The 22,856-nt window shown below is 48.2% G+C and overlaps 2 protein-coding genes across 7 annotated transcripts in view; both read left to right on the top strand.

Moving 5' to 3' along the window:
* The first annotated feature begins 4,824 nt into the window (after window positions 1-4,824).
* Window positions 4,825-22,856, top strand: part of GNB1L (G protein subunit beta 1 like) — a 55,191-nt gene continuing 37,159 nt past the window's right edge. Inside the window, exons 1-2 of one of the 2 annotated variants that reach the window (XM_081037913.1) lie at window positions 4,825-4,893; window positions 5,196-5,293. The gene's annotated coding sequence lies outside the window, so the exon portion shown is untranslated. The other variant, XM_081037912.1, reaches the window with a different exon arrangement.
* On the top strand, window positions 4,844-10,338 carry RTL10 (retrotransposon Gag like 10). 5 transcript variants are annotated; one of them, XM_081037909.1, is made up of 5 exons: window positions 4,880-4,941; window positions 5,196-5,293; window positions 5,448-5,575; window positions 7,343-7,452; window positions 7,564-10,177. In XM_081037909.1, the coding sequence occupies exon 5, from the start codon at window positions 7,599-7,601 to the stop codon at window positions 8,814-8,816; it is 1,218 nt and encodes a 405-aa protein (XP_080894035.1). In that variant the 5' UTR covers window positions 4,880-4,941; window positions 5,196-5,293; window positions 5,448-5,575; window positions 7,343-7,452; window positions 7,564-7,598; the 3' UTR covers window positions 8,817-10,177. The 5 variants fall into 5 exon arrangements, with proteins under 5 accessions (XP_080894033.1, XP_080894034.1, XP_080894036.1 ...); XM_081037907.1 differs by lacking the exon at window positions 5,448-5,575 and having other exon boundaries at window positions 4,844-4,941; window positions 7,564-10,338; XM_081037910.1 differs by having other exon boundaries at window positions 4,865-4,941; window positions 7,343-10,177.

Here is a 22,856-nt window from a genome sequence, read left to right as displayed (position 1 = left end):
CTTCCTCGACTTAGTGCTGGAAATCCTAGCCAGAGCAATAAGGCAAGAAAAAAAAAAGGCATTCAAATTGGAAAGGAAGAAGTAAAATTATCTCTGCAGATGATATGATATGCTATGTAGAAAACCCTAAAGAGTTCACAAAAACACTGCTAGAGATAATAAATGCATTCAGCAATGTTGCAGGATACAAAAGCAGCACACAAAAGTCAGTGTGTCTCTATAACCAACAATGAACAATCTGAAAAGGAAATTAAGAAAACAATCCCACTTGCTAAGGGGCTAATATCCAAAATATACAAGGAACTCATGAAACTCAACAACAAAAAAACAAACAACCCAATTGAAAAATGGACAGAGGACCTGAAGAGACATTTCTCCAAAGAGGATATACAAATGGCAAATAGACATATGAAAAAATGCTCAACATCGCTAATCATCAGAGAAATGCAAATGAAAACCACAATGAGATATCACCTCACCCCAGTCAGAATGGCTTTCATCAACAAAACAAATAGTAACAAGTGTTGGAGAGGCTGTGGAGAAAAAGGAACTCTCATACACTGTTGGTGGGAATGCAGACTGGTGCAGCCACTATGGAAGGCAGTGTGGAGGTTCCTCAAGAAATTACGAATAGAATTACCATATGACCCAGCAATCGCTCTCCTGGGTATCTACCCCAAAAATATAAAAGCATTTCTCTATAGAGACACGTGTACGCCAATGTTCATTGCAGCTTTGTTTACGGTGGCCAAGACATGGAAACAACCAAAATGTCCTTCGATAGATGAATGGATAAAGAAGTTGTGGTACATATACACAATGGAATACTATTCGGCGTTAAGGAAAGATGATATAGGAACATTTGTGACAACATGGATGGATCTCGAGAGAATAATGCTAAGTGAAACAAGTCAGACAGAAAAAGCAGAGAACCCTATGATTTCACTGATATGTGGTATATAAACCAAAAAGAACAAGACAAACAAATGAGAAACAAAAACTCATAGACACAGACAATAATTTAGTGGTTACCAGAGGGTAAGGGGGTGGAGGGTGGGTGATGAGGGTAAAGGGGATCAAATATATGGTGATGGAAGGAGAACTGACTCTGGGTGGTGAACACACAATGGGATTTATAGACGATGTAATACAGAATTGTACACCTGAAATCTATGTAAATTTACTAACAATTGTCACCCCAATAAAATTAATTAAAAAAAAAAAAGAAAACAATCCCACTTGCAACATCAAAGAGAATAAAATACATAGGAATAAATTTAACCAAAAAGGCAAAAGACTCATACACTAAAAACTACAAAACATCACCGAAAGAAATTAAAGAAGCCCTAAATAAATGGAAAGTTACCCCATACTCATGGATTGGAAAATGTAATATTGTGAAAATATTCATACTACACAAAGTGATATACAGATCAAGTGCAATTGCTTTCAAAATCCCAAGTGTTTTTTGCAGAAATAGAAAAATCAATCCTAAAGTTCATATGAAATCTCAAGGACCCCAATAGCCAAACCAATCTTAAAAAACAAGAACAAAGTCGGAGGTCTCACACTTCCTGATTTCAAAACTTATTATGAAGCTGCAATAATCAAGACTGACATAAGAACAGACATAGAGACCAATGGAATAAAATAGAGATTCCAGCAAAAAAAATCCTGCATATATCATCATTTGATTTTTGACAAGTGTGTCAAGACTATTCAATGGGGAAAGGACAGTCTTTTCAACAAACAGTATTGGGAAAACTGGATATCCACATACAAAAAAATGAAGTTGGACCCTTACCTTACACCAAGTTATAAAATAATATAATAATAATAATAATAATAATAATAATAACAATAATTCAAAATAAATCAAAGATCTAGGTGTAAGAGCTAAAACTATAAAACTCTTAGTAGAAAACAAGGGGAAATCTCCACAACATTGGATTTGGCTTGGTGATTCCTTGGATGTGACTCCAAAACAACAAAAGAAAAAAATGGGTAATTTGACTTTATCAAAATTAAAAAGTTTTGTGTATCAAAGGAAACCATCAAAAGAGTGAAAAGATAAGCCACAGAATGGGAGAAAATACTTGTAAATCACATATCTGATAAAGGGTTAATAAACAAAATATACAAAGAACTCCTACAACTCAACAAAACAAACAACCCAATTTAAAAATGGGCAAAGCACTTGAATAGATATTTCTCCAAAGAAGATATACAAATGGTCAACAAGCACATGAAAAGATGCTGAATACGAGGCCTGACAATTAAGTTTAAGAACTTGTTGCAATGATGTTGTTAACCTTTTTTGATATCAGAGGGCTTATTCATTATGAATTTGTACCACCTGGAAAAACAGTTAACCAAGTTTACTATTTGGAAGTGCTGAAAAAGCTGCGTGAAAAAGTTAGATGACCTGAACTTTTCACCAATAACTCATGGCTCTTGTATCACGACAATGCACCAGCTCACCCAGCACTGTCTGTGAGGGAGTCTTTAGCCAGTAAACAAATAACTATATTGGAACACCCTCCCTATTTCCCTGATCTGGCCCCCAATGAGTTCTTTTACTCGAAGATAAAGGAAATACTGAAAGGAAGACATTTTGATGACATTCAGGACATCAAGGGTAATATGATGACAGCTCTGATGGCTATTCCAGAAAAAGTTCCAAAATTGCTTTAAAGGGTGGACTAGGTGTTGGCATCAGTGCGTAGCTTCCCAAGGGGAGGACTTCGAAGGTGACCATAGTGATATTCAGCAATGAGGTATGTAGCACTTTTTCTAGGATGAGTTCGAGAACTTAATTGTCAGAACTCGTACCACTAGTTACTAGGGAAATCAAAATGAGATACCTATTTGGATGGCTATTACCAAAGAACGAGAAGCGAACAAATGTTTGTGAGGATGCAGAGAAATTAGAAACTTCGTGTGTTGCTGATGGGAACGTAAAATGGTACCGTTGCTGTGGAAACATTTGACAGTTCCTCAAAACGTTAAACAGGGTTACCCTATGATTCAGCAATTCCACTTTGGGGTATATACATAAAATAATAGAAAGCAGGGACTGAAACAAATATTTATACACCCATGTTCATATCAGCATTAGTCACAATAGCCAAAAGAGGAACGGAACCCAAGTATCCAATAACAGATAAATGGATAAACAAAATGTGGTAGATACATATAATGGAATAGGATTCAACCTTAACAAGCAACAAAATTCTAATAGATGCTACAACATGGTCGCAACTTGAAAACGCTCTTCTAAGTGAAATGACAAATAATGTATGATTACACTTATACAAGTTACCTAGAATGGTCATATTAATTAATACAAGGTAGAATAGAGGTTACCAGGGGCTGGGGAACCAGGTCGTGGTGAGGAATTAGTTTCATGGGGACAGAGTTTCTGTTGGGGGTGGCGATCGATCAAGCTCTGGAGCTGGATAGTGGTGAAGGGCTGCGTAACAAGGTGAATGTGCAAGTAAATCCCACTGAACTGTATACCTAAAAATGGTTAAAATGGTACATTTTGTCATGTATATTTTACCACAATTGAAAAAAATCTATGCTTAGAAGATGGCCTGAATGAAAACATGCAACGTGGACCCAAAAAAGGCACTTTCTGGTGGCCTGGGTCTGCTGTCCGTGCTCTGCGGACCAGCCCGGAGGTAAGAGCCAGATCGTCGGCAGCTCCCCCTCTCCTTGGAGGCAGGAAGTTTAAATGATCAGGTCAATTAGGAAAGATACAACCGAAAAATACAAGTTTCATTCACACTTCAAGGAGGCGTTTCCTGGCGGGGTGCCACTTTTATTATTTTTGGCGGAGGTGGCTGAAAGCCCCCCAGACTCGGTGAAGGTACAATGTGATCTTTGATTCGCGTTTCAAAGATCAAAGAGAGTGAGTGTGTGTGTAAATTCAGATAACATTTCAGAGATCTTTTCATGAAAGGAGTCACTAGACCGGGGCAGAAAGGGAGCTGGCGAGCTACGTGAGTGTTCGCCTTGAGAAACATCCTTTTCCGGTGAATTCGGCTGCCCGGAGCCGCAGGGACTCCCAGGTCCTTGGCCCACGGGCCAGTAGGTCCCGGGCCGAGGCCCGGCGCCCCCGCACCGCGAGCACAGAGGGGCGCTCGCCCTCATCCTCCGCCGGCTCCCCCAGGCCTGTGGGTCCGGACGGCAGCCCCTCCGGGCGGCAGGCCTGGCCTTGGCCGCCCGCCCTCCTTGTCCTCGCGGGGGGAGAGCCGCACCACTCGCACGAGAAACCCGCCGGCCCCGCCCGCCGGCCTCCCGGAGCGGGGTCCCCGGAGACAGCCCTGCGCGGCCGCCTCGCTCTGGGCTGCAGGGTTTTGGAACCAGAGCCTAACCGGGTTTGGGGCTCGGGCTCTGAGTGGCGAGACACTTTCCGGGGAAGCGCTGCAGGCCCTCGACGCCCACAGCCTCCCTGAGGCCGGCAGCCGCAGTGCGCAGCTGACGCGAGAGCAGCACCCCGGGCTGGGGTGGCTCAGCACCTCCGTCTCCACGGGAGCCAGGTGGGCGCCGCGAGCCCTCCCACCAGCGAAGTCGGTCCTCCCGCGCAGCGCGCTCCCCGTCCGCCCGCGCGACACCCCCCGCTCGGGCCGCCCAGCGCCTGCGCACGCAGCCCGGTCGGCGCTCCAGGCACTTGGCGCCGGACGGAGCTGAGCGCGCTCCCGTCACCCCTCGCGCCGCGCTGCCGCGCTGGCAGAACGCGGGGGCGCGTGCGCGGCTGGGGCCCCGCAGCGTGCGGCGCAGGCGCGGCCCGGATGGGAGGCCGCTGTGGGGCGGGCCGAGAGCCGGCGCGGGGACGTACGGGGCGGCCGTGTGCTCGCAGGGGGTGTGGCTGCGCGACGCTGTCGGGCGGTGAGCGCCGCGCTGCTCGGAGCCGGAGTCGCTGTCTTCGGCCCGAGGGTCAGTGGGGCGGCGAGAACCCTGGCACCCGGCGGTGGGACCCCGCCCTACGCCCCTCCCCAGCTCCCCGTCCGCGGAGAGGCGCCCGGAGACTTCTGACGGGGTCCCCGCTGTCTTGGCCCTTCGGCCTCGCGTATCCGCCCGCGCCGGGGGCTGGCGGTGCGCCTGTAGTCAGTTTTGGGTAGCTCCCGCCGTTGCCGGAGCTCGCGCCCGCACCCAGCCTCACGGCGGCCGCTCTTGTTCTCACTTCCTAGGTGGCATTTGGACTCTCGCCCTTGGAGGGAGACGCGTCCGCAAGGTCTTCGGCCGTAGACCCGTGGACCCTCTTCGGGGGCTCCTCGCAGAGCCGCAGGTGGGTCGGCTGCTTACTGCGGGGCGTCTTTTGCGCTCGTATCCCCGCGGTTTCCTGCATGGCGGTGGCGGGAGGGATGGTGCAGTGGTCTGCGCTGAAGTGGAGGCCCTTGCTAGGAGGCTTTGGGCAAGTTATTCTACTCTGGGCCCCCTAGGTCTCCTCGGAGCAGAGAACGCTCCAGCGTTCCAGGTCCTGCCTTTGGCTTTGCGGAGACAAGTGCTCGTGCGCCATAGTACCTGTTCCTTGATAGAGAGCTCTGTCCAGTCCAAGAGAAGGGCCCAGGTACTGCCAGGCAGGGATGGGGAGGGAAAGGAGAGAGACCAACTGACCGATAGGCGTGGGAGAGCCAAGGTTCTCTCACGAGTCAGGCCCAAGCAGGCGCAAAGGAGGCTTCTCCCTGAGGCTGCACGGGGCACAGGCATGCTGATGAGTGGGCAGGGTTCTGAGTGGGGGTGGGAGATGGGGACTGGGAGAAAGGGAGGTCAGAGATCCAGGTAGTGCATTGGCTCTTGGGTATGGCATGTGGCCTTTGTAGTCACCTAACCTCAGATTGGTGGTAGGAGCTGGGATGTGGTTATTGCTTTTCAGAGCTTGGTGAGGGACTAGACTGGACTTGGAGTGGCTTGTATTCATGTCCTGCTCCTTGGGCCACTGCTGCTGGCAGGCCCTAGCAGCAGTGGCCCAAGGGGCAAGACATGAATACAATATTCTTTACTTGTGTTAGGATGGGAAGGGTTTTCAGATAGAAGACCCTCCCCCCACCCCGGGGATGTATCTGAGAGCTTCCAGAATGCTTGGGTGGTGGAGGTAGGTTCTTGTGGCCCTGTCAGCTTTGAGTAGTGCATGCCACCCTGGAAGATGCTGGGCAGAAAGACCAGTAGAGCTGTGCCTCCCTGGAGGAACTCACTCTGATGGGTAGATAAACACATAAGTGTGTATAGGCTGTGGTGCCCCTAGGTGTGAGTAGATGGAGCATTGAGGTATGAGTGCAGGGGTTGTTTGGAAAATTGCAAAAGGAGGGGTGAAGCAGAGTTCTATGGATGCCATGAATGGACCTCCCTTTGCAGAGAGACTGGGGAGGTGGCTACTGTCAGGCTGGGCAGTGAGAGCCCCTGGGAGAGGGCTCCTTGCACTAGAAAAGAACGACCCGCCGATGGTTGCAGTCTTCTTTTCCACTTCGGGGCTCTTTGTGCTGCTCAGGGTTGGTGATCGTTGTTCTCCAGGCCATTTGCAGGAGTGACTTTGGGGAGATGAGAGAAGATGCAGCAAGTGGGATTAAACTCAGGGGAACAGATACCAGGCTGTTGGCAGGGAGGTGGTGTTCGGGGTGGGAGTGGCATTGCCTGCAGACAGTACTCTGGGGAGGTGAGTCTGGAAAGCATCGGGGAAGGCTGGAGGGCACAGAGAATAGTGGGGCTCCGGGCTTCTGTCAGGCACGTAGGTAGCATCTGCTATGCTCCTGGTGCTGTGATGTCAAATAATTTTAGGACACCGTCTGTGTACTTAACAGTTACAGTGTTTGGGACAGCTAGGAGACTCTTCTGGACTGTGAAGGGTAGTTTATAACTGGCTTGGAGAAGTGGGTGGTTAAGTGTTTTGGTTTCTAGAACCAGGTTCAGCCGCCTCTGCAACTTACTGGTTGGTGTGTGGCCACAGACAAGTGACTTCATTCACTACCTTGAGAATCGTAAGAGTACCAGTCTCATGGAGGGTGGGGGTGGGGGGTCAGTGTTTGGTGTGGATAGAGCACTCGTTAACAAGTTGTTGTCATTCTCCTACTGAAATTCCCTGATAGCCAGGCTGTCCAAGGAAGCCCAGGTGGTTCTGATGTGGCCCCCTTTCTTTCTCCTGGGACTAACAGCATCTGCCATCACACCTTGCCCTTGAAACATCACATGTGGCATTTGCCCGCCTTCTCGGACCTCCCAGACCCTCCTTCCACTCAGAGCTCTAATGGGTTACCTAGGGTTTGCCTGCCTGTTGTGTCCTGCAGCCCGATGGTGATGGTTGGGCCTAGTTTCCGCTCTTCCCCACCTTGTTTTTGGACAGATTGCCTCGGATGGTGACCTGCGTCTGACAGTCCCATCAACTCTTCTCAGCTCTCCTGAGGCGGCAGCTGGCAGCTCCCCTGACCCTCAGGACTTGCCTGGAACACCTGGGTTTGCCACACCTTTCTCCAGCCCATCTCTGTCCTATTGTGTCCTGAGTGTAACTTCTGACCACCCTCCCCCATGTCATCTCTTCCTCCCTTCTTCCCTTCCTTCTCTTAGTTGGTGTACTTGGTGTGGCAGCCCCTCTCTGCATCATGCCTCGTGGCCAGCGCCGGCGGCAGGGCCCTCGCAATCCCATCCGGGCAGCAGCCAATTACGCCAATGCGCACCCTTGGCAGCAGATGGACTGGGTCTCTCCTGGGGCTGCATATGCCCCTCTAGTGGATCCCTGGATTGAGCGACCCTGCTGTGGGGACCCTGTGTGTGTGCGCATGACCATGGAGCAGAAGAGCACGGCAAGTGGTGCTCCCAGTGGTGAGCCCACAGAAAGGGATCCCCGTACTGTGCGCATGCCTGGCCCACGGCCCCTCAGGGTGGACTTCCACTGGGTGCCAGGCTCGGACCCAGGCGCCTTTGATGGCTCCCCATGGCTGCTGGACCGCTTTTTGGCCCAGCTGGGCGATTACATGTCTTTCCGCTTCGAGCACTATCAGGACCACCTCAGCCGTATCTGTGAGATCCTCGGGCGACTGACAGGCCCAGCTCGGGCGTGGGCAGCCCCCTACCTCGAAGGGGAGCTACCCTTGCCCGACGATTATGAGCTCTTTTGCCAAGATCTTGAGGAGGTTATTCAAGACCCAAACAATCTTGCTGAGTACCATGCTGCCGTGCCCTGCCCCCTGCCCCCAGCCTCGAGCCAGCCACCAGTGGCCCCACAGCTGCCTGTGGTGAGGCAGTACTTAGCTAGGTTCTTAGAGGCCTTGGCACTCAACATGGGTGCTCCCTCTAGGCCTATCCCAGCCACTCTGGACACCCCTGCTGTTTCTGTTTCCAACCCTACATCCAGAAATGCTCTGCCTGAGCACCAGCTAGTCAAGGAGAGCAGCCCTGAGTCCATGGAGCCCCCTGCCTTGTCCAGTTCTGCATGCAACACCGCTCCTGGGCCAATGGGGCCAGCCTCCTCCCAGCCAGAGGAGGTGGCCCCCAAACCTGTCCCTGAACTTTCAGAATCTGCCAGTTCCCCTGCCCAGAAACCAGATCCAGCTCACCCAGAGGGTCCAGAACCCCAAAAGACAGAGGAGGAGGTTTCTGAAACAGAGGGAGACCAGGAGGCATCCTTAAGTAGCACACAGAGTGCAGTGGACCTGCCACATACACCACGAGAGCCACCATTTTCTCCTGTTCTTCACCCTGCAACCCTGGATTCTGAACAGGGCACAGGCAGGTGCAGCAGTGCTCCTTGTGATGAAGTGGTCTGCACAGCCAAGGAGCCCCATGGCCCCCCATCAGGACACAGTGGCATTGCCAGATGACTCTTGGCAGTGCTGCCAGGTGTTCTGTCAACCTGCCCTGTTGCTGGGCAGCAGGTGTACTTGTTTGGGCTCTACCTTGCCTGAGTACAAACTCTATTCATCCGCCCCTTCCCCCACCACAGTGGACTATAGGCCTCTGCCCTGTGCCCTTCATCCTCCCACTCCCGCTGGGCTCTGCAGTGTCCCCACTGCTGCACAGGGAGTACCATCTCACCTGGGCTTGTGCCTACTAGTTGGAAGAGTTCTGTAGACCAGTCCCCATCAGACATTTGCATCGTTGTCATAAACCCCACACACATGCACACAGAAAACCCCCTTTCAATGCTGGCTGCTACTGGACTGGGTCTGCCATGCCAGCCCTGTTTGGATCTGACCCCTGGATGGTCTGTGCTTTGGTCCCCTCCCCCATCTCTGCTCCCTATGACCTCTGTCTTCTGGTCTGAAATTTAAGGAAGCTGCATGGTAGAACTGGCCACTTTCATTGTGGAGTTTGAGTGGAATGGTATCTTGGCAGAGAGAGATGCTTCCCTGTGGGTTTATTAGTAGCCCTGTCCAGCTGGGAAGGCTCAGTACAGGAAGGTGGGATGCAGGCCCACTTGCAGTCTCAACTGCATTTCCCCCTTCTGTAAATATTCTAGTCACACCTGATTTCCTTCAGAAAATGGCATGGATTTTTACTTCTCATGCCTTAGCCCGTGCTGCCCTCCCACTTTCTGCCATTCAGCCTCCTGCCCACTCTTACACATTGCTTATTCAGCACTGAAACCCCAACATTGCACATGACTGGTATCTGGGTAGACTGTCAGCCTCTAGGGCAGGGGGCTTTGTCTTAGCTTTGTGTCCCTGGTACACAGTCGGTGCTCATTAAAGGTGTTGGATCCATGGCTGAGCTTGTGGTGTGGCTGCTGACAAGCAGAGTGCTTGACAAGCACTGCCTGTTCCGTCAGGAGCAGGCTATGTATGTCCCAGCTGCGAGCACCCCAGGTCAGAGTTGCAGGTGTGGTTTCCAGTGGGGGCTTTGAGAATCCAAGGACCTGGTTGAAGGAGTTGGGTTGAATGGGGAGGAGTGGGAGGCTTGGCAGATGGAGTGTGTCCTTGAAAACTGACTTCCGAGAGCTGAGAGCGAGAGGTGAAGTGAGGAGCAGGCAGCAGACCTGGTCTGTGAGGCCTCGGGGGCCAGAGGATTGGAATGAAGAAAGACCTGTTCTGCATGCACAAGGATAGGTTTTCTAATGACAGCTGAGCTGAAGCTCCCTCAAGCCAAAGTTAACACAGGATTGGTGCAGTGCACCTACTCGGGTGGTTAGGCAAGAATTTCAAGCCCCTTTCAGTTTTAAAATCGTGGAAACAAAAGAGCACCTTCCTGGAAAGTAGGAAGAAAAAATAAGTGGAAAAGTGAACTGCAACTAAAACTAGTTAGTTTAGGAAAATGAAAAGGCAAACATCTGGTAAAAATTTTTAAGTAAAATAGACACTGTTGGGATTATTTTATTTAGTAACTCACTAAAAAGGCTCTGGGTTCAGATGGTTTTATGCGTGAATTATTTTTAGGCCCAAATACCTTTGTAAGTATAACAGTTGTAAATCTTGGAAATAGGTGGGAAGCTGATATAACCCTAAAAGCAAAACAAGCTGACAGAAGAAATCAGTGTGCAGCCTTGATTCTGATCAGATGTGGAAAATCTCGACGTGCTAGCCCAGCCCGGTGCTTCTATGGGGTCACATTAGTGCTGCCCAGGTCCAGGGCCTCCTCGTGCAGGCACAAGTCTCCCCACAACCTCCCTAAGTCAGCTGTGGCCTGGCCTGCCTGTGGGTCTAGTCTCATTGGCAACACCAGAAGGACCCTCATTTGATCTGGCAAGACGGCTCTGGTAGTAGAATCTAGAGCCACGTTCGGAGACAGACAGCCCAGTTGACACCCCCACTATATTGCTGGCCTCTGCACAGGCAGCCTTTCCTGTCTCCATTTATTTAGTGGACCTGGTGTGAATTCCTTCAGCTCAAGATCGCCATTTTCCCCTCCAAACCCCTGTCCTGTGTGTGTGTGTGTGTGTGTGTGTGTGTGTGTGTGTGTGTGTGTGAGGGGGAGGAGAGTCTTTCCTCCCTTGGGCCCCAGGCAGCGCCAGAGGGCTTGGGTTATAGTCTGACATACCATGTTTCACCGGAAATAAGACCTCGCTGTACCATCAGCTCTAATGTGTCTTTTGGAGCAAAAATTAATATAAGACCCGGTCTTATGTTAATTATATAAGACCGGGTCTTATTTTAATAAGCTGATGGTCTGGCTAGGTCTTATTTCCGGGGAAACACGATACTTCTCCTGAAAGCCAGATCAATCAAGGCAGGCCTGAGGGCATTTGGGAAGAGGCCAGATGACCTGCTTTTTAATTTGGAGAATGGGTTCTGTTGTGGTTGGGCTCTCACCACAAAAGAAAGGAAAGGAGGGTAGGGCCTGGTGGTAATGGCAATGGTAATAGCAAGGTTGCCCATTCCTGGGTGCCCGTGAGGGTGGAATCAAGAGAGGATGGGAGGGTTCTGGCCTGGCCTTGGACACAGTGTATATGGTGTTGCAAAATGACAGCTTCGTCTCCAGCCACTGTTGTGCCCTGCCTTTGGGCAGATGCCATGTCCTAGCTGCTTCCCCACTGCAGGGGAGCAGGAACACAAGAAGGCCAGGAGAGGAGGCTCGAGTCATTCTCCACTCCTAGCTCTCCACACACAGGCGGGTGACCTGGAGGAGAGTGCTTCTGGGAGTGGCACAGTCTGGCAGCGTTTGCTGAGTGGACTCAGGGAAGGGCTGAAGTGCTGGGACCTGCCTTCCAGATCATTATGTCTGGCCCTCACTTCCCTTGGAAATACCCCCAGATTTTATTTCCTAGAGATAGGACACAGTGGGCACTCTGGGAGGGTTTTTTAAGTACCTGTCTCCAAGGAAAATTTTAACACCGGAAATATTGAGGAAAAGGTCCTATGAAATATTGAACATTTTGTAAAGCTGCAACAATGAAGGTGCTTGGAAATAGGTGTGATGGATAAACAGGAGAATAGAGAAATTTGGGATGAAGCCAATTGAATAAGGAATTAGTTCATGCTAGAAGTGTTGTTTCAAATTAATGAGGGAAAAATGGATTATTCAGTAAAAGTTGGAACAACTGGTTAGCCATCTGGAAAATAGTAAAAACAGATACCTGCCTCACTCTTCATGCCACCCTGTACTCCAGATGGATTAAAAATTTCAACATTTAAAAATATCTTTAAAGAACTACAGGGTGAATTCTTTTCCTGCCTGTAAGTCCCAGAATTGCCGAAGGTGTAGAGAAACAGACTTTTTCATGCCGTTGGTGGGAGTATCAAATACTACAGTTCAGCCACATGACATTTGTAGGCACGCTGACTCTGACCACTTCCCTGCGTGCAGACGGTCGTTGCTCGTTCTGCAGTGGGGGCTTCAGAGCATGGACTTGGTCACACATTCTCCACCTGCAAGCTGAGGGTCCTTGGTGTCCTCCAACCTCTCGGAGCTGTTAGAATAGTTCATGCTTAGAGGGCAGTGGGAGGGTTGGATAGCACCAGTGCAGCCGCCTGAGCCTTGTGACTGCCGTGAGCCTCACTGCATTAACAGCAACACGAGAAGTAGCCCAAAGTCCCGGCAGTAAGGAGCGAGGTGAATAGAGCTGTTACCTCATTGTACGAGTAAGGAGGTGCCAGATTGTGCTGCAATAACAAAACTCCAGCATCTCAAGCACCCGTCTGTCACAGATCAATTTGGGCACCCACTGCCCTTTGTAGCCCGTTAGGGACCCATGCCAACAGGAACCCCACTCGACATGTTTCTCCGCAACCACAGGCAGGGGAATAACCATTGCACCATAAGTGATACGTGTCATTCCCCTTCTGTTACAGTGGCCGGAGAAGCCACTGAGCCACACGTGAGTTCGACGGATGAGAGCGTGTAATCCTTCCGTGGGGTGGGGTGAGGCGCTCAGCCTGGAGAAGAGCAAGCATCCACTCAGCATGACTCAACAGTGCAGCCATCAGGGCAGTGGGGGCGCACTGCATCCGTTCCCTGGAGAGATGTCTGTGCCTTTACTAGGGCTGCCTGGCTTCAACTCAAGAATGTATTTTCTCACAGCTCCGGAGGCTGGAAGTCTGCTACCAAGGTCTCTACAGGGCTAGTTTCTCCTGAGGCCTCTCCTGGCTTGTGATGGCCGTCTTCTCCCTGTGTCCTCACATGGTCGTCCCTCTGTGCCTGTCTGTATGCTGATCTCCTCTTAGGAGGACACCAGTCTTACTGGATTAGGACCCACCCATATGACCTCATTTAACCTTACCTCTTTAAAAGCTCTATCTCCAAATATAGTGACATTCTGAGGTTCTGGGGATTAGCTTCAACATCTGAATGTTTTTCAGGGGAACACAGTTTAGGCCATAATACTGCCCAAGGTGGATTTCTTTGTTTTTTATTTTTGGGGCAGTACTGTCGTGAGCACTTTCTTAGTGTCATTGATTGCCCGTGTGCAGAGCCTTTCCAGGCCCTCGGAGCAGGAAGGGCCCAGTTGTTCTGTATGCAGAACTCTTTCTTACTCAAGACATCTTTCCCTACTTGAGGGTTTACAGACATTACCATATATTCCCAAGTCTTAATGTTTTGCCTTTTACATTGATTGTGGAATCTAATAGCAAGGTATACAGAGGGGTCCGCTGTTGGCTTCAAAGAGCCTGTGAAGAACAGGGTCCCTCTACCCACCTGCACTGGACGTGTAGTAAGAGTAGGAAATGAATGTGTGAAGCTGCTGAGTTTGGGCGCTTGTGTTTTCCACAGCATGACCTCTTCTATCCTGACTGATAGAGGACCCCATTTCACCTTTTGCCACACGGCAGAGACTTGTCAGCCTCAGGTGCCAGGTGCCGTGCCGGCTGCACCTGTCCATGGTGCTGTCTCATTCATGCCTGGCTCTGGGCTGCTCTATGCCCCACTAATTATTTAGCTCTATGGTGAGCCTTTATTAGCGGGTCGGGAAACACCGCCCTGACGCTTGTTCTGCAAATTGTCTTGGCTAGTTTTTAAAACACGCTTTATCACAAACACAGCAGTGGAGAGGATGGTACAGTGGAATGCAGCATGACTGTCTCCTGGCTCCAGCAGTGGTCAGGCCTCGCCCTGGGGCATTTTCTCAGTGGACTGCTGGGCCGAGCATGTTCTCCAGGATGGCGGGAGCCCTGAGCTCACTTTATTCCTCTTTGGGCTGTGCTGTTCTCGTCTGAGTTGTCTGGGCACTGTTAGCACCGGGCTCTGGCTGCCGTGGACCAGACCTGCTGGAAGAAGTGGGCCCCAGAGGCCAACACTGGTGCTTCCTGTAAAACAACGAGCTTTTCCGTGTGTTCACCAGGGACAAAAAGGCTGGCAGCCCGTTCTGGCCAGGTTCCCACCCCTGCCAGTAAGTGCCTGGGGCAGGCTGGCTGAAAACACCCCTCAGTTGGGCTTCCTTCCTGCCATCTCACAGGGCTCCTTGGACCTGCTCCTGGGGGTGACGGATGTCTTCAGCTGCTGCTTGAGATGCCTGTTCATGGAGAGGCCCTGCCCTCCCATCCTGCCTGCCACAGTAACCCAGCAGCCCCTCACCCTAGCATTTCCTCTCAGCCTGACAGGGGAGGCCTGTTTCCCAGTCCCCAGGAGAAGTGTGTGACTTGAGGGAAGCCCCTGCTGGGTTAGGGCAGACTTCATACCTCGTACCTCCAGCCTTGACGCTGTCAGATATCACCATGCCTTTGTCTCCCCAAGGCTCACGCTTGCTGCCCCAGCCCTGCCTGGCCCTGCCAGTGCTTTGGCTATGATGAGGTAGGCAGGGGAAAAGGACAGGCCGTGGGGGGCTGGTGGAAGGGCTCTGCTCACCTCTGCCCTGCACTCGCAGAGGAGCCTGGTCCTGGGAGATGCGGCTATAACTTGGCCTCCATTACTCTGTCCCCCAAACCCTGAGGAGCCCATCTGGAAGGGGTGCTTATAGATCCGATGGGGTGAGCGTCCAGGCACTGTGGTTCAAAGCCTGGCTCACTGCAGGCCAGGAGCCTCCCTGCGGCTTCCCAGGAATCCGGCAGCCAGCTCAGAGGGTCCCGGACACTGCCCCGGGGAGGTGAGGTCAGCGCCCGCTCCTGCCTGAGGCAGTGAATCTTAACTGGAGGGGGTGGCTGAACTTCACAGCAGCAGCAGATCTCGAAGTTACGGACTCGCTTCTCTTGGATGGAAGGAGAGGCTTCAGGCCGAGGACAGACATGGATGGTTGTCCTTCCCTTGGCCTTCAGGGGTCCGACACTCGGCTCCACCACAGAATCCAGGTCTACAGCCACCTCCCCCCCTTTGGGGACTTGCCGGCTCACAGGGAGATGCCCTGCCAGCAGGAGTGCCCAGGCTGCTGTACACGAGACTCAGAGGGGGCTCCTGACAGCGGGGCGTGGGTGTTTTCTCTGTGTGCTCACGAAACGGCCAGCACAGGGCCTTGCCTCGTCAGCTCCATCAGCTGAGGCGAGGCCACTGCCTGCTGCTCCTGGAAGGTGGCTGTGCCAGAAGCAGGCAGGCCTGGGACCAGCCTCTGATCCTGTACAAGAAGGGCTGTTGAGGGCGTGCCTTATCATCCCCCACACCCACCCCCCCCACACACACAGTTCTATCAATCCCCCAAGGAGCTGGGAATAGCGATGGTTGGGGTGTGTACTTGCTGCTGTGGGGGAGGCCGGAGTGGGGACAGTGCCTGGCTCCTGCCTCCCTGCTGGGTTCCCAGGCCTGAGGGGTGCAGGGCTGGGGCATTGGCCTCCTTCCCTCCCTCTCTCCCTCCCTCGCGCCCTCTCATGCTGGGCTGGCCAAGCTGTATCCCCGGAACCCTCCCCAGGATCTGCATCTTTGAAGCCATGGATACTGACAGAGGATTCAATGAATCCAAGGTCGCCAGCCGGGCGTTGACAGATGCCCGGCCACGATACTATTTCTGATTTAATAACCGAATGGGAGGCTGGCCCTTGGTAATAATTAGGGCTAATTACTGAGGAGGTGTTGACAGACGGGCTGAGAGGAAACAAACTACCTTTATCCCGGGGCTTAGAGTCAGATTACCGGCCCGTGCTATCTGCCCCTCAGAAAGTAGATGCTTCAATCACTCACCGAGGCTTCAAAGGGGCAAGGGCCCTGACAATGCACGGGGTTTGGAAAGGAGCTATGAAGTGCGCCTTTGACTCCGACTCGCCAACGGAGCCCCATTCCAGAAATGGTTTCTTTGTGAAAGTTTGAGTTACTCTGGGCAAACCCGCCTCCGAGCTCAGGCCAGGCTGGGGCTGTTGCTGGCCAGCCCACCGGCCCAGGTCCTTCCCAGACTGGGCCCAAGCAGGGAGGTGCAGTATGTTTCTTTGGCCTGGGAGCATGTCCAGTTCTTTGTGGCCCGGAGCTGCAGGTAGCAGGATCAGATCTTACTGTCCCAGCAAACTGTTCCTTCTTCTCTTCCTTTCCCTCATCTGGCCACAGCTTTTCCGAAGCTGTCATGGATAGGTCTGGCCTCTGCAAGGCGCCTGATTTCTGGTAGGACCATTCCTTGGGGGCCCAAGTGTATTCACAGGACTGCCCCCACCTCCATCTTGGTCAGTAAACCAACATCATGGACAGGACACTGACCCCAGGGGTCCTAGTGACTGAGAGGCGATGACCTAGAGAAGGGTCGTCCTAAGGCACAGGCTGCTTGCTGATGCCTTGTAAATGCACCTGCTGACTCCACTGGATCTCCCTGCATCTCAAACACAGTGGGGGCTGTGGTCAGACCTCCATTTCCTGATGTGAAGCTGCAGCCCTGGGAAGTTTCCCAGGGACCTGGCCTGGACTGCAGGCCGCTGAATCTGTGGTATGGCTTCAAGCGGCCGTCTGGGAAAATGAGGTCGCCTGCTAAGGCCTTCACTGCTGAAGGCAGGGGCCTTCCTGGGATTCTGCGCCTTGCCGTGGTCTGTCTTGATCGGGAAGGTGGGAGAGCAATGAGGCCTGGCCAGGACCAGCCTGCACAGAGCATCTTTCAGGTTCCGGCTGTGGCCTGGAAGGTGTAGAGGGGGTGGGCCTCTGTTCCCGCCGACCTGGGACCTGCCAATGCAGAATCTTCCCACTAGAATGGTTGTGCTACTTCAAAGAGAGAATGAGTAAGTCAGGCTGGTGGAGAACATTATTGTTGGATAAGCGTTTTGCTTTGCCCTGGCATGCTGCTCTACTTCTGGAAGTAAGGATGATGATGGTGATGATGGGAAAAGTCACCCATAAATTTGCATAACTGAATAGTGACTACTTTGTATTGTGGGAACTACTGATGAACTTAAATCTGTTTATATTAGGGCAAAAATAGGATGGTGAATTATGTTAAATGGGAGAAGCACTTAAAAACTGGCATTAAATCTGTTTAAAGTCACCTTGATTAGAATTAGAATTCGACCCTAAGACCAAAAGAATCTAAGCAGAAAACTGGGATTTCATAATAACATTAGTGGTAAGTTAAATACCATTACCTGTAGTGAGAGAAAAAATAGCACAAAAATATTGTACAATATATTTCATTTGTAAAATAGCCCCCCCCCCGAAAATGGCCAAGAGAGCAGCGGCCCGGTGTGTTACCTGGTACACAGAAGCGTGTCTGAGGTCTGTTCCTTTATAATATCTTACCTTAGCATGGTTCAGTTGTCGCAGTAATGAAACAACATAGATACATTGTTACTGACTCAAGTCCATGCTTTAGTTTCTTGAGTTTTTACCTAATGTCCCTTTTCTTATCTAGAATCCCATTCAGGACACCACATTGCATTTAGTCGTCACGGCTTCATCTCCTCTGGACTGTCACAGTTTCTTAGACTTACCTTGTTTTTATCGCCTGGACAATTTTGAGGGGTACTACTCAGGTCTTTTGTAGAATGTTCCTGAGCTGGGATTTGTCACATGTTTTTCTCATGATTAGGTTGGGGTTGTGGGTTTCTGGGAACCAGACCTCAAAGATCAGTGACATCTTATGTCACTGGTATATGCTGTCAACATGACGTCGCTGTGGATTTTGACCTTGATCCCCTGGCTGAGGTAGTGGTTGTCAGGCTTCTCCACTGTAAAGTTGCTCTTCTCCCCAGCCCCCCACCCCATCCCCTTCCGGATTGCCCTCTTAGGAAGGAAGAGACTACATGCAGCGCACACATCAGGGGTGAGGGTTCTGCCTCCTGGAGGATGGAGCATGTACATACAATATTTGGAATTCTGTGTGAGAGATTTGTCTACTCTCCCCCACTTACTTATTTCTTCAATCATTTCTTTGTATCAGTATGAACTCATGAATATCTATTATTAGTACGATTATGATTCTTGTGAAATGTACTTACAATGAGTCTTAACATCCCTACACCTGCACCTCCACGATCCAAATACAGAAACTGCTCCATTAGCTCAGAACCTTCTTCCTGCTGCCCCTTGGTCCCTGACAACCAGCCATCAGCGCTCTCTGCCTAGTTTTACCTTTTCCAGAAGGCCGTGTAACTAGGCTCACATAGTATGTAGCCTTTTTCTCACCGTAATTCTCTGGAAATTCATCACGTTGTTGCATTTATCAATAGTTTGTCCATTTTTATTGCTCAAGGGTGTTCCATTCACTCATGGATGTCATTTGGGTTATTTCCCATTTTGGGCGATATGAACACAGTAGAACTGCTATAAGCATCCATATACAGGCTTTTGTTTGCTCCTAAGTTTTCACTTCTCTAGAATAAATATCTAGGGGTAGGGTTGTTGGGCAATATGATACGTATATATTTCATTTTATAAGAAATTGCCCAACTGTTTTCCAGAATGTTTGTACCATTTTGCATTCTCACCAACAGTGTATAAGAATTCCAGTTGCTCCACATTCTGGCAAGCACTTGGTTTTGTTAGTTTTTTTTTCGTCTTTATTTTAGCCATTCTAATAGTCCGCGGTCTTCAATTCCATTTCATCTATGTTGTCGAGTTTATGTGCATTGGGTTGTTTATAGTATTTCTTTACCATCCTTTTAGTGTTTGTGGTCTCTGTAGTGATGACTTCTTTCATTATTATAGTTTATTCTCGCGTTTTTTGGTTGTCAGTCTAGCGAGATTTATCAAATTTATTGATCTTTTTAAGGAACCAATCTCTAGTTTTGTTGATTATTATGTTACTATTCTCTATTTCACTTATTTCTACTCTAACCTTATTTCCTTCCTTTGGTTTGCTTTGGGCTTCTTTTACTCCTCTTCTTCTAGTTTCTTAATGTGGAAGCTAGGTTGTTGATTTTGAGACCTTTCTTCTTTTCTAATGTAGTCATGCAATGCTATAAAATTTCCTCTATGCCCCACTTTAGCTACATGCTACAAGTTTTGATATTTTGTTTTTCATTTTTATTCAATTTAACATATTTTCTAATTTCTCTTAGGACTTCCTCTTTGACCATTTAAAATAACCCATTGGTTATTTAAAAGTATGGTGCTTATTTTCCAAATATTTTGAGATGTTTTAGTTATCTTTCTGTTACTGATTTCCAGGTTAATTCCATAAGTTAGAGAACATACTTTGTATGCTTTTGGTTCTTCTTCATTTTTTTAAATGTTTGTTTTATGACCAGGATATGATCTGTCTTGCTGGGTGTTCCATGTGCATTTGAGAAGAATGTTTTTCTGTTGTGTGGAGTGTTTTCATAATGTTACCTAGGTCAAGTAGGTGGACAGTATTAGGGCTCCTGTGGGACTTTCTGGCCACTTGCTCAATCAGTTACTAAGGAGTTTACGTCTCTGGTTATGATTACGTGTTTGTTTATTTCTGCTTTTAGTTCCATCAGTTTTTCCTTCATGCATTTTGAAGTTCTGTTGTTAGAATAATATATGCTTAGGACTTTTATGTCTTCTTGATGAATTGATGCCTTTTATCTTTATGTATCCTTTTTATCCCTGATAATACTCTTTGTTCTAAGGTCTACTTTTTCTGATATTAATATATCCACTCCAGCTTTCTTTTATTGTTTGTATGTCTCTTTCATCTTTTTACTTTTTATCTGTTTTTAAATTAATGTGGGGGTTTCTTCTAGATAACTTATACTTATTGTTTTTTTCAATAGCTTATAATTGTTGGGTCTATAACATGTTGAGAGCATTTATATTTATTGTAATCATTGATGTGGTTCTATTTTGGTCTACCATTTTGTTGTTTTTCTCTTTCTCCTCTGGTTTTCCGTTCTTTCATCCCCCCTTTTTTTTGCCTTCTTTTGGATTATTTGGATATTTTCAAATACTCTGTTTAAATTTTTCTATTGGCTTTTTGACTATATCTCTCTGTATTATATATTATGTTTTTAGTGTTTGTCCTAGGGATTACAGTACATAACCTTTCACAGTCTTCTCAGAGTTAATGTTTTTTTCATTTCAAGTAAAATATGGAAGCCTTGCAACCATATGGGTCCCCTTACCCTCCGCCTTCATGTGATAGCTGTTATATTGAAAAACCCACCAGACAGTGTTCTAATTTTAACAGTATACATGTTCACTTAAGAGGTGAAAACTTTTTTATATTTGCCTGAATATTTACCATTTCCCTTCCTCCACCACCTTGAAGTTCCACATTTCTTTCTGATTATCATTTCTTTTGAGCTGTAGGGCCTCCTTTAGTATTTCTTTTAGAGCACATCTGCTGGCAAGAAATTATCTTTATTTTGCCTACATTCCCAAAGGATCATTTGCTGGCTATACAGTTCTTTTCTTTCAGTGCTTTAAAGATGTTCCACTGTCTTCTGGCTTTCATGGTTTCTGATGAGAAATCCACTCTCATTCAAATTATTATTTCCTTGTGTATATTTTAAAATTATTTTAAAATTATTTTCCAACAGTTTAATTATGTGTTTGAGTGTGGTTTTACCCTACTTAACGATTCATTTGAGGTCTTGAACGTATAAATTTTTGTCTTCGCCCAAATTTGTGAAATTTCAGGCATTATTCAAGTAATTAAGTTCTGAAATGTCCTTTATAAAATTTTTTTTTTTTTATTTCTCTGCTGAGAACTTTTCTTCCATTCATTTCAAGTGTATTTACCTTTGCTTCATGGAGTATAATCATAAAGCTGCTTTAAAATCCTTATCTGATATTTCCAACATCTGAATCATCTCGAGGTTGGCATCTGTAAGTTGTTTTTTCCCTTGAGAATTGGTCTCATTTCCTGGTTCTTGGTATGTTAAATAATTTTGTATTGTATCCTAGACATGTCCTGGATTGAGTATTATGTTGGGTCCTCTGGAGAATATTGAGTTTTTTGTTAGCAGGCAGTCAGCCCAGTTAGCTTTGCAACACAAGTCTTGTCTTGCCCTCTGTGGGCTCTGGCTATCTCATTTCAATTTTCAAAGGTTTTGAGATGCTACTTTGGGTCTGCCCCACACATCACCCACTCCAGGGTCAGTCTGAGACATAGGCGGTGGTTTAAATATTAGTCCAGTTCTTAAAGTAGGTGGTGCTTTGGGCCTGTCCCAGGCATATGCAGCTCAGGAATGAGCCTGGGACTTTTGTGCGTTCGTTCACAGAATTAAGGGACCTTTTTCTTTATCTCTCTCCTCTCTGCAGTTCTCCCCCCACCCTCCCACACACACCCATGCTGCAGGGTCCCCTTCCCTTGGTTACTCTGGCCAGAAAGACGGGTGTTTCCCTCAGAGTCACTTAATTCCACACAGCTCCCTGTCTAGGGCTTATCCCCAGGGCAGCACTGAACAAGAAGAGAAAAACAAACCATCAGGGATTTCCTCTCACATCCTTTAGACTTTTTCTCTTTACAGAAGTTAGGGGTTTCTATCTAACTTTTAGCCACCACTGCCTTGCAGCTTTGCAACCTGGACCTACTCTCAAGGCAATGTTGCAAGACATAAAAACAGGAAACTTGTCCTGGTACAGGTCACTTCTTCAAGTTTTTGCTCGCCTCCAAAATCTGTCTGCTATTGTTCACTTTTCAGAGTTTTCAAGTAATTGTTTTTTTATATCTTGTCCATTAGTCACAATCAGCCAGACATTAGTCACAGTTAGCCAGAGAGAGAGGCGATAGTGAGCTTATTTCATCCCGGCCAGAACTAGAAGCCTCCCAGAGCCAGAAGCCTCTTAATGTAGTTTTAATTTACATTTCTCCATGAGTGAGGTTAAGCATTTTTTCATATGTTTAAGGGCCATTTTCATATATACATATTTTTTAAAATTGGGGAATATTGGGGAACATTGTGTTTTTCCAGGGCCCATCAGCTCCAAGTCATTGTCCTTCAATCTAGTTGTGGAAGGCGCAGCTCAGCTCCAAGTCCAGTCGCCGTTTTCAGTCTTTAGTTTCAGGGGGTGCAGCCCACCATCCCATGTGGGAATTGAACCAGCAACCTTGTTGAGAGCTCATGCTCCAACCAACTGAGCCTTCTGGACCCCCACTGGCAGCTCAAGGGCAGCTCGTTGTTGTCAATCTAGTTGTGGAGGGTGCAGCTCACTGGCCCATGTGGGAATCGAACCGGCAGCCCTGTTGTTAAGAGCTCGCGCTCTAACTAACTGAGCCATCCAGCCGCCCCCGTGTATTTTTTTTTGAATTTTCTATGTCTTTTGCCCATTTTTCCATTTGGCCTTTAGTCTTTCCTTGACTTTGAAAAGTTCTATGTATTTTACAGATACTAGACATTTATCTCTCTTAACATGCAAAAGTTTAAAAAATTATTTTTTAATGTTTATTTTCTTAGTTGGTATTGTATATGGAATTTTCTCTTAACAGGTTATTATTTGTATTTATGGATGTTATTGAGCTCTTTTTGTTTTATTTCTTGCTACCATGTGAATTTTTAAAAAATGTTTGAATCTGTTTTATCATTGATTATCTGAGGCTCTTATGTATACCATCATGTCATCTAGAAAATAGTTTAAATTCTTCTTTTCCAATTCATATGCCTCTAATTGATTTTTCTTGGTTAACTGAATTGGCTTAAACCTCCAGTACAATGTTGAATAGTAATGTAGACAATGGGTATTCTGATCTTAGT

The sequence above is a fragment of the Rhinolophus hipposideros genome (genome assembly GCF_964194185.1).
Source record: "Rhinolophus hipposideros genome assembly, chromosome: 24".
Lineage (NCBI taxonomy): Eukaryota > Metazoa > Chordata > Mammalia > Chiroptera > Rhinolophidae > Rhinolophus > Rhinolophus hipposideros.
This window is presented reverse-complemented; position numbering and strand designations above follow the sequence as displayed.

What these genes read in the sequence shown, in the direction of transcription:
- RTL10 (XM_081037907.1), top strand. Translation starts at nt 7,599, where the DNA reads ATGCCTCGTGGCCAGCGCCGGCGGCAGGGCCCTCGCAATCCCATCCGG.